The 16,695-nt window shown below is 46.0% G+C and overlaps 1 protein-coding gene across 7 annotated transcripts in view; it reads left to right on the top strand.

Moving 5' to 3' along the window:
* The window catches only part of TRIM66 (tripartite motif containing 66), a 57,680-nt gene extending 47,082 nt beyond the window's left edge, over positions 1 to 10,598 (top strand). For all 7 annotated transcript variants that reach the window (XM_038568983.1, XM_038568984.1, XM_038568982.1 and 4 more), the window contains 8 exons: positions 610 to 667; positions 1,097 to 1,262; positions 1,545 to 1,834; positions 2,328 to 2,454; positions 2,773 to 2,847; positions 3,222 to 3,374; positions 3,788 to 4,006; positions 4,772 to 10,598. In XM_038568983.1, coding sequence (XP_038424911.1) covers positions 610 to 667; positions 1,097 to 1,262; positions 1,545 to 1,834; positions 2,328 to 2,454; positions 2,773 to 2,847; positions 3,222 to 3,374; positions 3,788 to 4,006; positions 4,772 to 4,831 — 1,148 coding nt within the window. In that variant the 3' untranslated portion in view covers positions 4,832 to 10,598. The remainder of the gene's footprint in view (positions 1 to 609; positions 668 to 1,096; positions 1,263 to 1,544; positions 1,835 to 2,327; positions 2,455 to 2,772; positions 2,848 to 3,221; positions 3,375 to 3,787; positions 4,007 to 4,771) is intronic.
* Positions 10,599 to 16,695: the final 6,097 nt, after the last annotated feature.

The following is a 16,695-nucleotide window of genomic DNA, read 5'->3' as shown; positions in this document are numbered from 1 at the left end:
GTCTTTTAATTAATTAATTAATTTTAAAGATTTTATTTATTCATATAAGAGACAGAGAGAGCATGAGTGGGGGTGGGGAGGAGAGGTAGAAACAGACTCCTTGCTAAGCAGGGAGCTCAAAATGGGGTCAGGACCATGACCTGAGCGGAAGGCAGATGCTTAACCATCTGGGCCACCCAGGCACCCCTGTATTGGTCTTTTTAAATATTTTATTTATTTATTTGAGACAGAAGGAGAGAGAGAGAGAGCACACATGTAGGGAGAGGCAGAGGGAAGGGGATTCTCTATTTCCCACTCTCGCTGAGCATGGAGCCTGATGTAGGGCTTGATCCCAGGACCCTGAGTTCACCACCCGAGCCAAAACTAAGAGTTGGACACATAACTGAATGAAACAGCCTGTTTGTCTTTTTAAAAGAAGGAAGCCTTCTTCTCATCATTAGGAAGGAGAACCATGGTAGGATTTCCACCATTATGAATGATTACAGTGTGGGTAACAATTGTGTGACAAGTATGTGGCTAAAGGTATGAGTAGCATATATGAGTGGAAGGTATGGGTTATAGAGCATGTTGTCACAAATATATGTCACAGCTAATTATCTTTTGCCTTAGAGTATGAGAATTTTGAAGAAGCCCTGGAGCTGAATGTAAAAGAGAACCAGAGTATCAGGTAACAGGCTCTTGCCCCAACCTCCCTCTCTCACCCTCCAACTTCATTTATGTCCTGGGAGGTTGGCACAAGAAGTCAGCATCCTTGATGACTTAACTAGAAGCAGAAGTTTACCTATAACTGTCTTCTTCAATCCCAGACCTTGGAGTAGGATCTGTGTGGTTGGGAATCTGGGATGCTTGTGAGAGGGTGTCCTGGCTCTGGTGCCAGGAGGCCTGTACTCTGTGTAAGGTCCTCCGTCTTTAGGAATTCCCTTTTCTTTGAGCAAAGGGCTCTGGGGATAGGGCTGGGGAGGTGAACCGTGGGCCTGCACACAGTGGGATTGAGGTCTGGAGCAGCAGTTCAGTTGTGGGATCATGGATGAAGCTGACACAGCCTGGGGGCAGAGGAGGCCCCTCCAGAGACCCAGGGATGTCTTTCTTGCCTCAGGCGAGAGCCTAAGATTCCCTATGTGCGGCTGGAGCGGCTTAAGATCTGTGCTGCCTCCTCGGGAGAGATGCCTGTGTTCAAGCTGAAGCCCCAGAAGAATGAGCAGGATGGGAGCTTCCTGCTGATCATCGAGTGTGGCACAGAGTCCTCCAGCATGTCCATTAAGGTATCACTCTGCTCTGTCTTATGCTTGAACTTGGCCCACCCTAGGAGCCTCTCTTCTCTCTCTGCTTCTGTCAGAATTCTAGCTGTGGGTCTGGCCCTGTCCAGAGTCTGGTCTGAGTGGGGTTGCAGCCTGGCCAGACTTACCCTTGGCTGTGAGGGACCTGTGAGATGTATATTGGAAGGAGCTGTCCCAGCATTCACAGGGTTCAGCTGGCCTGGGGGCCTGGAATAAGTTGGTGCAATTCACTGGTGCTGTGCTCTGCCAACTTCCTTCTTCTTCAAGGTCAGCCAGAACAACCTGCCTGATGCCATCCAGGCCCCAAGTCTGGGGGGAAGAAAGGTCACTGTCACTTCTCTGGCTGGACAACAGCCACCAGAAGGGGAGGGTGCATCTCCTGAAGAACAAAGGCTCATCCCTCGGACCCTTGGAGCCAAGAAGGGGCCCCCAGTACCAATAGAGAATGAGGACTTCTGTGCTGTGTGCCTCAATGGGGGCGAGCTACTGTGCTGTGACCGCTGCCCTAAGGTGTTCCACCTCTCCTGCCACCTGCCGGCCTTGCTTGGCTTCCCAGGGTGAGCCATGCCTGTCCAGGCCTCCACCTGCCTAGCAGGGTGGTCTCCAGGAGGTCTGTTCCCAGTCCACACAGCTCCCTGGGCTAGGCTCCCTCCCCCTCTGGGCCTGTGTGAATTGCAGGTTTGTAAGTCAGTGGCCCAACTGCTGTGTGCTTTCTGCACATGGATGGGTAGATATTTGATATTTGAATGGCTTTCTTTTTTTGTCTGTTCCCAACTTCCTTCTACACACACAGATTTGTCCCCATACTCCCGTCACAGCCCCTTGCTGAGTCCTAATTTTTTCTGGATTCACTCTACCCCAAGTTACTAAATTTCTTTCAAGCTTGTTGAGGTTAGGAAGCCATTCCCTACAGGGCAACAGGGCTACAGACCGAATCTCCCAAGCCACTACTCACCTCCCCTCTCCCTCGGGTATCTTGGAGCAAAGGGACAGAGGAGGTGACTCTGGGCCATGTGCTGCAGCCTAACTGGGCCTCACCTGCCTCCACAGGGGAGATTGGGTGTGTACCTTGTGCCGCAGCCTGACCCAGCCCGAGATGGAGTATGACTGTGAGAATGCCCGCTATTACCAACCCGGGATGCGGGACACCCCTGGCCTGAGCATCTATGACCAAAAGGTAGGGAAGGGTCTCTGGGAACAAGGTTCTTTGCCTAGAACAGCCTCCCTGTGCCAGGGCTGAGGCCTTTCTGAGGGGATGGGAGGCTTCTTCAGGTACCTCTCTGATGGGTGATGCCTGACAGCATCGCCCATCAGGGGTTTACAGTAAATTCCCTCCTGCCAGCTGTTTTCCTCTGGCCTGGGGATGGGGGGGCTGTGCTCTGCCTTGAAGGCATGGTGGCCCACACCCCATGGGACAGAGCTGATCCTGCTGGAGTCAGTTCTTCTGGAGGTGAGGCCAGGGTGGAATAATGTGCTGCCATTCTGGTTTCTGCAGAAGTGTGAAAAGTTGGTTCTGTCCTTGTGCTGCAATAGCCTCAGCCTGCCCTTCCACGAGCCTGTCAGCCCGCTGGTAAGGAAAGCCATCTGTCTGTGCCAGCTCCCAAGGTCCTGGGCCCGGGGCGGGTCCCAGGGGTACCCAGGGCCGGCTCGGAGCATGGCTGCTGGAAGTTGGGTTGATATGGGTCTGGGCTAGTGGACCCAGCCGTGGCCACCACAGCCCCCCAGCCCAGCGACCAACTGCACCACGCCTGACTAGACAGTGAGCTATTCCTCTTTTTCCCTTTCCCTTTGTCCTCTTTCTCCACTTTTCTTCTTGCTGCCGTTTGTTCTTGTTCTTGTGTTTCTTCATTTCCGTTCCAACTCATTCTCCATCTTTCCCTCCTCCTTATCTGCCTCTACCCTTTCTCTCTTCCTGCTTTGCTTCCCCTTCTCTTCTGCCCCAAGGCCCGGCATTACTACCAGATTATCAAGAGGCCCATGGACCTGTCAATCATCCGGAGGAAGCTGCAAAAGAAGGACCCAGCTCACTACACCACCCCAGAGGAGGTGGTGTCAGATGTCCGCCTCATGTTCTGGAACTGTGCTAAATTCAATTATGTATGTCTTGCCTGTTTTCCCCCTCCTGTGTTTTCCAGTGACCCTAAGACTCATGGCTGGATGGGAATAATCAGGTTTGGTCCTGAGTTGCCACGAGGACCTGGGAACAGACTTTCTGGGGTCCCCTGTAGTGAGTGTTGATAAGCTCTCTCCCACACTTGGGCCATAGCATGGACTCAGGAGGAAGAAGGGGGGAGTGCTAGTGGTTGGCTGTCTGTGGGTAACTGTCAGGGTCACTTCTGCTTTAAGAGATTATACTAAACTGGTTATCGTGAGTCTTCAGGAGGAAATGTCACATTTTAGACCTCCAGGAAACCTAGCCAGGCTTTGTACTCTGTATAGCTCTTGAGGGACCTGGAAGAGATGGGCTGGTGGAGACAAGCCAGACCATCACTGTTCTCCTTCCCCTTCAGCCTGACTCAGAAGTTGCAGAGGCTGGCCGCTGCCTGGAAGTTTTCTTTGAGGGCTGGTTGAAGGAGATCTATCCGGAAAAACAGTTTGCCCAGCCGAGGCAGGAGGACTCAGACTCCGAGGAGGTGTCTAGCGAGAGTGGCTATTCCACTCCCCAGGGCTTCCCATGGCCTCCCTATGTGCAGGAGGGCATCCAACCCAAGAGGCGGCGGCGACATATGGTAAAGAGTTGCTGCCAGCTGGCAGTTGGGTGCGGGGGGTGGTTGAGGAGGCAGGAGGCACCCAGGCAGCATGTACAGAGCAACCTAAAGCAAAACTGCTCAGAAGGCACAAGAGGCTGGTGACAGTGAACCCTTGCTCCCAACCCCTTAGTCTAAGAGGAAGGCAAGGCAGTGTGGAGCTCATTAAGTCTAATTATCACTGAGCCTTAAAACTCAGAGAGGTGGATGTACCTGCCCAGGTCACCCAGCAAGTTAGCAGCAGAATCGTGGCTCCCAGTGTGCAGCTCAGTTCTGGTTGTTCTGCACTGTGATCCCCTGGGAAAGAGAAATACCTGGTCTCATTGCCTGATCTCAACTTGGGCTTAGAAAAGAGAAAGGGTATTTTCAGCCCCTTGGTGTAGAGAAGGAGGGAGAGGTGTTGCTTGCAGCAAAGAGAGCTCCTCTGACCTTGTATCTGGTCCCACATACACAGACTTGAGACGTCAATTCAGTGCTGTTTCATTCCACTGAAATGTACTGCCTGCCTGCTGTGTGCCAGGGCCCGACCAGCCACCGCCCACCCCCCTCGCCCCCACCCTGGGTTATTTACTGTACCTGGTACACCATAGCGCTTAGTGGCCGTAGTGAGTTTTGCTCTTGTGTTCCTGGGGTAAAATAAAACACTTTGGCTCTGGGGAGTCCCAATCTGGACACTTTGCCTTTTCACATTGATAAGTGCTACATTTGGCCATGTTGATTCCACACATTATTTTTTTTTTCTTTCAGGAGAATGAAAGAGCAAAAAGAATGTCATTCCGCTTGGCCAGCAGCGTCTCCCAGGTGTGAGAGCTGGCAGTAGAGCACCCTGGCAGCTGGTGTCCCATCCTGTTGACCACTCCTCCCCACCTTTCAGCTCATTCTCTTCAGATTGTGGATGTGAGACAAGTCTTGTTGAGCTGTGTAGTGCTCTTCTTTGCCGTTTGCATTTTACAGCATTCATTTGGGAGCCATAGTGCATCCACTACAGAGAAGATTTCAGTAATAAACAGCGAAGAGGGAGGTGTTCCCGATTACCAGAAAAATCAGATGTGTAGGGTCCCCTTGATGAGACTGAGCCTGGTCGGGCTTGGAAGGACCTAACTTCCTTGGTGTCTTTTCTCTGCTGAGGAAAGCAGACTTTTCTCACCTATCAGTGTGCAGGGTCCAGGAGCAATATATATATATGTATATATACATATATATCTGAAGTCCTCCTGGGCCCAGAGGGAAGCAAAAGAAGGGAGAGAGGTTCTGACATATGGCAGGCCTGTGATCCCTGGCCTAGCACAGCCAAAGACTGTCACTGTTTGCCTTTGCTTGGCCTGCCGGGACAGGAAGCTGCCCTGTGTGGGGTAATGGAGGCTTCTAGAGGCCTTAGGTCTCAATTGGTGCCTATTCGGGTTCTAACGGTTTTCAGGGTATTTGTTTCTCATGCCCCCTATATCGATGTTGACTTAGGTGGCCGCTGTGAAAGTGCTCTAGGTGATATGGCATTCTTGATGGGGCCAGGTGGCTGTGCAGGGACTGCTGACAGCTTCAGGCTCATATTTCACCTTGCAGGCTTAAGGAGATGTCAACCTCAGAGCCTGTGCTCTGTGCCACTTACTTTGGGTTCTTAGTTCTTCCTTGGTGTCAACACTTCCTAGAAGTGATTGTCAGTGGCCATCTCTTCATTGTCTCCACTCAGAGGTCTGGATGCTGAGTTCTGCCTGGGAAATCTGAGAGGCAGGGGCTGGCCAAGGAGGGTGACCCAGAACCAGCTCGCCCTGCTGGGTTCCTCCTCCCTCTTAGAGATCCTAGTCCTCAGCTTCTCCACTTTTGCAGAGCCAAAGATCAGAAGCAAGTTCTCTGACTTGCCTGCCTCCAGGCTGCCCACAGCCCAGAAAAAGCCAAGACTTTACTGGCAACCCTTTTTTGTTGAAGGCTGGAGAAGGCCAGAGGACTGCCAGGAGCCCGAGCTAACCATTCATGGGGATGTTCCATCTTGGATGGAGAAGGGGAAAACTGAGAGGTGAGGAGCCAGAGTCCTTTGTTGACCTTGAAGCAACTTAAGGATTATTTCTCTGAGAATTCAGAGGGAAGTGTTCTGGAAGCCACAGGAACAGGAATTCCAGATCACATCTCAGATGGAGATGGATCTTCATGGTCTGTGCAGGGTGTTTGGGAGGAGGAAGCATAGGAGATGCTGTGGGTCAGGGTGTTCCCCAGCAGGAACTTGGTTGAGAGGGAACCTACTGCTGCTGATGATGGGGGAGCTGTGGACCTGGCACTTTGGTGGCCCTGCCTGCAGACATAGCTTTCTCTGGTCTGGTCATGTCTTGGCTAATTTCAAGGGAGTCTTAGGTCAGGGCTTTATTTTTTGCTAAGAGATGAAGTTTAAGGAAGTTCTTGTGTGTAGGGCCTTTGTTAATGGGAACATTCTGCTTGGGGAAGACATTTCTTCTCTCCTTGTGAGTTTGTGGTACTGCTCATTTCCTTTGCTACTCAGGCTGAGAGGCCATCTTCGCTTCAAAGCCAACCATGCTCTTGGCCTGCCATTCCTTCACCAGCCCTTGCCAGGCTCTCCTGTGCAGACAGACTTCTATAGTCCAAACAGGGGTAACTAAGTCTTTTTGCTCCAATAGCCAGGCAATCTTTAGACCTAGCCCCTCTGCTCTTTGGGCCTCACACGACTCTCTGGATTGGGCTTTGGCCACTTTCCTGTCAATTTTTTAAATCTTTTTCTCTGTTTAGTTGTCTTGGCAAGATTCCCTCTGTAGTTACCTCACTAATTCGTGCCCTTGTCATCTTTCCTTTACTGTGGGCCACACTCCCCCTCCCCTGAGTGAGCATTATGGTGCTATATGTCAGACAGCCAGGTGAGAGCTGTGACAGGCTCAAGCCTGGTTGAGATTCTTCCACAGGACTAACTGGAGACCACAAATATGAAGTAGAAATGCCTGGCTTCCCTTCTCGTAGTGAAGCTCCCAGCTGGATATAGCCTGCTGGGCCAGGAGATCTTAGTAATGTAGAAGAGAATCACATACTCCTTTCCTGTCACAGAGACCCTGCATGCTGCTGCGAGGCCCACTTTTGGCACCTGAGCAGACATAAGGTGTCCTTCCCTGCAAGGGTGTGAGGCCCTGGCCCACAATGGCACCCCTGCACTGGTTACTCCACACCGCTGCCCTCTCCCAGGCTTTTCCTGTGGACTTAGCACCAGCGTTTTGAGTCACAGTTTTGTTTCGTTTTGTTTTTGCATGCAGAAAACAGGATGTGACTTTTTAGAAATTAAAAAAACAAAACAAAACAAAAAAACCCAAAAAGCTGCTAGCTGAGTGACTGACTCCAGGGATTCTTGCTGACATCTGAACTGATCCTGCTTTTGACTTACTCTCCTGATGGCCCCTTCTAAAGTCCGTCAAGTCCTTTGGCCCTTGACAAAGTCGTGAAATGAAAATGCAGTGAGTTCTGGGTCCTCACAGTATAGAATGCAGTCCTAGAGGAGAAATTGGACTGCTTGGATGTTCCGGGAAATAGGAGAGTGGAGGGGCTTCAGTGGATGCCAAGGGGATTCAGTGGATGCAAAGGGGATTTTAGCGTAAAAATTGGTGCAGGATGAATTACAAAGGACTGTTCCAGAATGTGGGGAGGCTGGCACTACTTGACTTCTAGATTGCTGACTGCATGCCCTCTGCGGGTACCCCTCCAACAGTGGCAGCTGCCTGACCCTCTGCAGGTTCTGCTCTCAGCAGGCCTCACCATCAGGCTCAGCCGGTTCTGGCTCCCTGCCCCCACTCCTGGCAGCAGGTCTTTGCCTTGCTTCCTAGACCTAGACCTCTCCTTATCTTTCCCAGACTCTGCCCTGTTTCTTCTCTCACTCCATGAGGTCACCTGTAGTCTTCTTTTCTGAACTCCTGAACTGAGACCTTGCTCCTTCTGGATCACCATCCCCGTGCTACCTCTTCTTCCACTTTCTCCCTGCTGTTTATTTAATTTGCCTGCTCCTTTAGCCCAGTTCCTTATCAGGATTCTGAACTTTCTTATCCCCTCCAACTCAAGACTTCCCCTGAAGCTGTCAACCATTCTCCATTTTTTGCATCAGCTTATTTTCTGCTCCCTCCTCCTGGGTGGCAAAGCATGGCAGCTTCATAGTTGACACCCTCAGATGGGCTGTCAGCATCAATTGGTGTATCTTTGACTTGCAGCTACACTGCTGTCTGCCTGTGCCCCTCACCTTTGCTCTCAACAAATGACTGACCCCATTGCCTGCTTCACAGAAAAGGGTCCCTACAGTGAGAACCTCCTTGCCCATTTGCTCCTCTCTCCCTCCCTTCTGTCTGTGTCTACATCTCTCCTCAGATCCTTCCCATTTGCTCCTGTTTGGTGCTCCGTTTCTTGAATCCTGCTTTACGGCCTCCAAGACTTTGCTCTGTCCCTTATCCCACTGCTTCTACTTCCTGGGTCTCAACCTCCCTCTCTGTTGGTTGTTCCACAAAGCATACAAACAAGCACAGGTCTCCGCCAGACTAAAACAAAGCTTCTTAGAATCTGTTGCCTCTTATTCATTTCCTTATTAGCTAAGTTTCTTTAAAAAAGGATTTGTTCCATTAATTCTTCTCTGTCACTCTTCAGCCCTCCACAGATTTTCATAAGAGTCACCAGTGACCATCCAGTTGCCAAATCAAAAGAATACCTTTCAGGCCTCAACTGTCTTGAACTCTCCACAGCATTTCATACCATCCATGGCTTGCTCTTTGAGACGGCCCCTTTATGTGGCTTTTATGACACCACAGGCCTCTGGGTTATCCTCTTATCTCTCAGCCACAGAGGCTGAGCCTTTCTTGAAATCTTGACAAGGGAACACATCTATAGCTTTTTGTGGTCTCCCCTCTTTAGGAATTGGGCAGTCAGGAGGAAGCACAGCTGCTCCTGTTCCTTACCCTCCATGTCTCTCTGTTTTCCTTGAATCTGTTTCTTCTGCTGGACTCAGTTCTCCCCATGTTAGTCATGTGTATGAGCTCTCCAGGGAGGACAGCATCCGTGAGCCTTCCCGTCTTTCCCAGTGCAGCACGGGGACAGATTTTAGCTACGTTTGCCAGGAGATCCCATCTAAGTCAGCTGAAGAATGTGAATTGAGTCCTACCAAGAAGCAGTTTGGTAAATGGGATTCCCAGGCTGGTGGGCAGCTCATTGCCATGATCCCCATACCAGTTAGAGCCAGCCACAGTTGGTAAGGTCTTGGGATCATGGTAAAACATGGTTTTACCTAGTTCATTGTGCTCCTAGTCAGAAGGAGGATCTTGGCAGGGGTGGGTGTCTGCCACTGAAAACTTTCTGGTGCAGAGAAAATGGAGCAGTGCTGTGACTCATCACTTGCTTGGGGGCTCAGCTGAGGGCAGTCTGACTGCTTTTGGTCAGGTCTTTCCCATCTCTACTGACAGCACCACTTGCTTGCTCCGATTGTTCCCAGAGCTGGAGGCAGATATTGGTTGTTTTCTTGGAGATGGGGTGATATCGTAGAAAGTTAACTGATTTGAAATGCTGAACACCTAAATTTTGGCTCCGTCAGTTTGGAGCTATGTGACCTTGGGTACAGTTTCCCCCACTTATAAAGTTGGTTGGGGGAGGGGGTTGAAAACAGTGATCTCTCAGAGGCTTTGCTGCTGGAAAAATGGTGATGGTGATTCTAACTCTAAAGCTCAGGCCACACAGGGAGCAAGGGAATGTTGGGGGTAGGACATAGCTGGGGAGTCTTGGCCAAGGCAGGACAAAGGGACTCACAGGCCAGACTGAGATGTTTGGAGGAAAGCAGCTTTGAGCTGCTTCTTGAGCCATATGCCCATTCATCGAGCTGTACTTCTTTTCTTGGATATCTAGGGTGAGTTCCTCTTTGGCCTTTTTCAGAAGTGGCCATTGGATCCAAAGCGGTTGGGGGCAGGAGGGAGGAATATTGTAAAGGGAAGTGTCATTAATCTTAAAAGGGCCTACACGTTCAAGAACAAATTAAAAGATAGCACTTTTCTTTACCAATAATTGCGTCCTGGAGTGTTTCTTCAGTAACAATGGTTAAACCTACTTCATGGTCTTCTTCCCCTGGACTCCAACATCATTAAGAACACAAGGTGGGGAAGAAGAGACTGGGAAGCCTTCTGTCTAGGGAAGAACTCAAGTCTCTGCTTCTTATTGCATGAACACAGCCAATTCTTCAAAATTCAGGCAATGAATCTGAGGCAGTTAGGGGAAAACCATCTTATGAGTGCCCGCCACTTCTAGGCACTGAATACCTCAGGAATGCCTTTTATAGAGTCATTCCTCAGTCACCTAGGCTTAGCTCTCCTCTCTGCCCATTCTAAACCAGTGTTTTCCAGTCATTTGGGGTATAAGGACATTGTTTTGAATATTTGTCATTCATTTTGACTGCATAGAATCTGAACCCGTTTCTATTTGGGCAGAATTCCCCACTTCAGGAGTCTTGGGAGGCAGAGCTCACTTCTCACTACAGTAGCTAAATATATTAAAACTTGATTTATCAGCATCACTTGTAGCTAGGATACAGGTCTAATGGTAGTCACAAAAAAAAAAAAAAAAAAAATAAGGCAGAGACCATAGAGACTTCTTTGGTGATGGTATTGGTTGCAGCGAGGTGAGGTTTCCATGGCAGCAAGAGCTGCAGAACAAGCTGAAGCCTGTGGTGCTTGATGGCAGTGATGGTTTCTACAGCAGACCAATTAGCTCCTAATTCTCTTGCCTTTCTTTCAATTCTGTGAATTCTCTAAACAGATATTTTATAAAATCATTTTCTGCTTAAATTAACCAGAATTGGTTTCTTTTCATTGGAACTAAGCACCCTAACTGATGCAGAAATCTCGGAGAATCTAATAAAGTCAGGGGCCCACTCTCTGAGCTCCAAGTCCTGTGGTCTATTGGACACCACTTCGGCATTTCAATGTCACCTGACATATTAGCCAGTCCCTGGCACTCTTAACATATTCTTCCTTACATATTCCTATCTTGGAAGCCAGGGACCTGAGAAGAAAACCAGGGATATGTGGTGTCAGAGAAGTTTGTATTTCAAGGAAGGGTGATCATCACTTTTAATGCTTAAGACCTGGAAGTCTTTCTAACCCCCATCCTTTCCCAGAGTTGCTCAAGTACCCAAAACCTTACCCATGCCTGCTCTGAGCTTTCTGCTGTGTTTGTCTTTACTAATTTTATTTATGCTATCCTTCTTCAGGTCCAAGAAACATACAGCCTATCTACTCCCCACTCCTCAGGTTCCATGGTAAGCTGCTATAGCAAGACTACTTTCGATAGCAAGCACTGTCCTGGCAGATAGGCCTGCAGTAGACTCCTTCCTCCTACACATGTGGCCTGTGGACTATTTTATACAATAGGCAGGGTAGGAAGAGTACCCAGGGCCTGGAAAAAATAAGTCCTAAAAAAATTAAAAATAGCAAAACCTAAATAAATATTCAGTGTCTAAATGTCAAACCCATTAATTGTTAATTTCATAATATTTCTCCTGAATGCTGAGCCTACACAGCTGGAGGCTAGGGGTACAGCAACGCCCAGGAAGCTTAGGAATATCTTTTCAGTCCAGTGTACAAATAAAGCTCTGTTTTTGGTATAAGAATCTAGGCTCAACTGCCGTAAAAACAACAAAAAAGATCCTAAAACAAAGGGGCTTAGGAAAATGGAAATGAATTTCTTTTTTAGGTAGTAATCCCAGAGGTAACCAAACAGGTTAAGGTAGGTAGATGGCTCTGCTCTGTGAGATTGTGAGATAACCCAGGTTCTTTATAAATTCTGGTTTCACCATTCTCTAGGATGTCATTTTCATCTACAGGATTGAAGTGGTTGACCAGTAGCTTATCTGTGTTCCTGTCTGGAGGAAGGGTAAAGAGAGGAAGTAGAGAATAAGCAATTTTATTCAAAATCTGTGTTTTGGACATTGTATACATCACTGCTTCTGAAATGTGAATTAAAGGAAGCATTCCCTATTTTTAAGTTTGAGCTTTGAATCAAGATTATTGTTAGATTTCTTCCATGCATGTATGTGTTCCAGTAATGCTAATTGGATGGCATTATAATAGAGTTTCATGGATAAAACCTGGTTTAGAAAACAAAAACAAAAAGCTTGTGTCTTGGAAGTTGTATATACGTATCACTGTTTCCCAAAATCAGTTGGTTAGATCTTATTCATAAGGCAACATCCAGCTATAGAGGAAGCTTGGAAACACAAGCACCATAATCTCAGCCATGCCCCAGCCAAAGGACTAAGGCCTGGTGCTGGTAGAAGCAGTTGTCCTTCTCTAGGGCTCTATTGTACATTTATTTCAGTGAGTACCAGGTATGGCCCACTGACAATGCCACTTCATGGCAAAGGCTGTGCCAGGGCAGTGCCTCTGTGACTTTTTTTTTTTTTAAGTTTATTAGTTAGCTTATGGAGCATTCATCCTCTCTTTTCTACATGAAATGTGTATCTGGATAACCAAATATTTGATGAGGGGAAGTGTCTCTTGCAGAAGTATTCCAGCTAATAATTGAAAGGTTGATAGTTTGGAATATCACCATTTTCCAAAGCCTAATGAATGGATGAATCTGGTAATGACCATGCATGACTACCCATATCACTAAAAGACAGACGTCCAGACATTACATGTCTCCTGATTGAAGAACACAGTATCACCTATGAAGTGCTTCCAAACAAATAGGAGCTGACTTTAATCAGACCTCTAGGTCTAACTATGAATTAAAAGACAAAGCTCTCAAAAAAAAAAAAAAAAAAAAAAAAAAAAAAAAAGATATAGCTCTCAAATGACAGGAATTGCAAAAAATAGAGGAACACCTTTAATGACATCACAAGGATATAATCAGTAAAATCTAGTCTGTGGAGCCTATAGGAAAAATGATCTGGTTCCTTCAACAGATATGTTATTGTAAGGGGGATAAAAGTGGGATAGACAGGAAACCTATAAAGAGACTTAAAAAGCCAATTTTACACCAATTGTAAAGTATGGAACTTACTTACATCCTGATTTAAACAAACTAAAAATATAAGACAATTGGGAAAAACCAAACACTAACAGGATATTTGATGATATCAAAAGCTTATTTTTTATGTCATTTGAATTTGTTATTTTAAATTTTTATGTTTTTTTTAGACATGATAAAAGGCTTGTTATATAGAGTGTTAGAAATGACGAAAAGCCTGTAGAAGATGGTTAAATAATTAATAGAATGGAATTTTAAATGATATTTAAGGAGTCTATAGGGCATACTTTAAATGAGACAAAGGTTCTCAAAATCTTTGTTTGGATTAAGAATCCAACAGAGTAATGAGATGCGTAAAGGGAGAAGAAAATTCTGAAGTTCTTCTGACTTGAGAAACCTCTCAAGTATTTCTGAAAGCAGAGATGTCAGTTAAAAAATTATCAAAAGAGGAATAAATTATTAATACAAGCAAACAGATTTTCAGATTAGATTACCTTTTATAGAACATCATAACACTCTGAAGTACAGGCCTCTTGAAAGATGCTTTTGTATGAATAACATTTCCAAGGCTCACTGAACAATCCTGCTTTATTTCTATTAGAAATTTTCATGCAGTCTCCACACTGGACAGGAGGGTAACATTGTCTAGTCTTTTTTTTTTTTTTTTTTTTTTACATTGTCTAGTCTTTAGTGTTAGACTAGGCTGATTTTCCTTTTCCTTTTTTAAAAGTTTATTTACAAGAAACACAGAGAGGCAGAGACATAGGCAGAGGGAGAAGCAGGCTCCCTGCAGGGAGCCTGTTGCAGACTCAATCCCAGGACCCCAGGATCATGACCTGAGCTGAAAGCAGATGCTCAACCGCTGAACCACCCAGATACCCCAGACTGGGCTGATTTTCACTAGCAGTTAGAATGGCCTAAATTTTCAAGACTGAGCACTAAAATTCTATCATTTCACTTTAAGACAAAATTTCCTGGGGCACCTGGGTGGTTCAGTGGTGGAGCATCTGCCTTTGGTTCAGGTTGTGATCCCGGGGTCCTGGGATCGAATCCCACATCAGGCTCCCCACAGGGAGCCTGCTTCTCCTTCTGCCTATATCTCTGCCTTCCCTCTGTGTCTCTCAAGAATAAATAAAATCTTTTTAAAAAAGGACAAAATTTTCTAAGAAACTTTAAATGTATAATATAGAAAAGAACAATTACATAAAATACCTAGTCCTTAAATACTAGATACTAGATCAAAAAACAAACTCAGTTGTAAAGGACATAATTGGGACAAGTGGGAAAATTTTAATATGGGTCCATAATTTGCATTAATATGGAATTTCCTGAGCATGATAATTTGAACTGTGATTACAGGGGAGAATGGCCTTGTTCTTGGGTGATACATGCTCAAGTATTTAGGGATGAAGGATCATGTTGCCTGCAACTTTTAAGGGTTCAGAAAAACTATGTGTTGTATTATTATAGTAAAGGAAATGTGGCAAAATGTTAACAATTGGTAAATGTAGATGAAGGGTATATGGGTGTTTGTTACACTGTTCTTGGGAAGTGAAAGGCAAATTTAATAAATAAAATATGAGGCATGCATCCAGAACAGCAATATGGAAAATACTTATGAGATGATGCCAGTTTTCAAAAAGAGAGCACAGAATTTTATGTAAAATAAAGGAAAAAAGACATAAATATATTAAAATGTTGCCAGTGGTTGCCTTTTCTCCAAACTTTGCTCTAAAAAGTTTTACTACTTTTATACACACACACACACACACACACACACACACTTTTATCATGGTATGTTTCAAATATCATCTAGTGTGAATTAGCTCAAAGCTCCCTCCTCAGCTTGTCCTGATCACCCAATCTGAAGTGGACCCCCCAAGCACTTTCTCTCACAATCTTGTTTTATTGTCATCATAGCACTTACTACTATATTATTTATCCTCTTATTTTGCTTTCTTATTGTCTGGATCACCCGTCCTATGATATAAGCTTTCCAAGAGCAGAAATCCTGCCCGGACCCTAGAACAGTGCTTGTACATGCTCAATGGCTATCTGTTGACTGTAACTCAGGTCTTTGGCATCCAATCTGCCATTTTACTAGGCACTCGGAAGTCTTGGGAAGGGGAAGAACATGTCCAAGGTTCCTCATGAGTTCGTGGCGATGTCAGAACTAGAACGCAGGCTTTGTGACTCAGGTCTTTATCTGCTCCTCTTTCAAAATGTTTCAGGCCTAGCTCCTGGGTACCAGACAAGTGGCAGGAGAGGATGCAGTGCATTCCCCTTGTTGCAGTGTGCCGGCAGCCCCATAGGTGGCGCCAGCGGCACTCCTTTAGCTCTAGGGAAAGTCTGAAAAAAATGGGTAAATGCAAACTCCAGAGAGACATTTTGATGAGAAGCAGAATACTTGACAGTCTTAAGCTGTCTCTCTACCGACTGCTCATTAGTTGTAATTATACGGTGGAAAAATCCACATTTTGACTATGTGACCAAAAAACCCATCACAGTGAGGGACAGATGGATGTGTTGTGAGTCCAGAAGTGATACACTGAGAAGGACACAACATCACTTATACAGTTACTGAAGCACAAGCTGAATCTAATGGGAAAAATATCAGACGACCTTCAAATGAGAAATGTTATATTAGGGTCAGGGCCTAGGGGACTGGATTTTTTAAAATGTCGTCACTAACAATGAAGAAAGATTGTGAAAATGTCCCAGATTAAAAGAGGCTAAAGAGAATTGACAACAAAAGGCAATACCTGAGAGTAGACTGGGTCTTGTAGTGGAGGGGAGGTGGGAATGCTATAAAGGACATTATCAGGTCAACTGACGAAACTGGAGGAGGGACAGTAGACTACATTAGTGTATCGATGTTTAATATACTACAGCTGATAATAGTCCTGTGGTTATATGAGGGAACATTCCTTATTTTTAGGGAATATGCACTGGAGTATTTAGGAGTAAAAGGCCACAGTGTACGAGACTTCCCCTCAATTGGTGTGGGAAATATACATATATTTCTAATTTCAATATATAAAATATGTATTATATATTGGGAGTATATACTTTACCTATTGAAATTAGAAAAATATTTGCATACAGAGGTATAAATATAGAGATATAAATAAAGCAAATAGGGTAAATGGTAATAGGTAAATCTGGGTAAAGAATCTTTTTACGGGATCCCTGGGTGGTGCAGCGGTTTGGCGCCTGCCTTTGGCCCAGGACGCGATCCTGGGAGACCCGGGATCGAATCCCACATCAGGCTCCCGGTGCATGGAGCCTGCTTCTCCCTCTGCCTATGTCTCTGCCTCTCTCTCTCTCTCTGTGACTATCATAAATAAGTAAAAAATTTAAAAAAAAAGAATCTTTTTACTATTTTTACTTTTTCACTACTCTTTTTTATTATTTTTACCTTTGCCACTTTTCTGTAAGTTCGAAATTATTTCCAAATAAAAATGTCAGAAGCAAAACCAAAGTAAAGGATGGCGGTTCTGGGCACCTCCTCTGCCTGCCCTTCTTTCTGTTGCACAATTCAGAGCTGGCGCCCTGCCCCACTCGTTCCTGTCTTCTGCTGTCCCTTGCTTCAGTCACTTCTCTCCTGAAAGGACTGAGTTTGACTTCCAGCCTCTGAGGCGGAGGCCGAAACTTTGTCCATGGCTGGGAGATGCCACCGAGGCCTCCGTAAGGAG

This window comes from Canis lupus, chromosome 21 (assembly GCF_011100685.1).
Source record: "Canis lupus familiaris isolate Mischka breed German Shepherd chromosome 21, alternate assembly UU_Cfam_GSD_1.0, whole genome shotgun sequence".
Lineage (NCBI taxonomy): Eukaryota > Metazoa > Chordata > Mammalia > Carnivora > Canidae > Canis > Canis lupus.
Note: the sequence above shows the minus strand (reverse complement) of the source record. Positions and strands in the feature narration are given on the sequence as shown.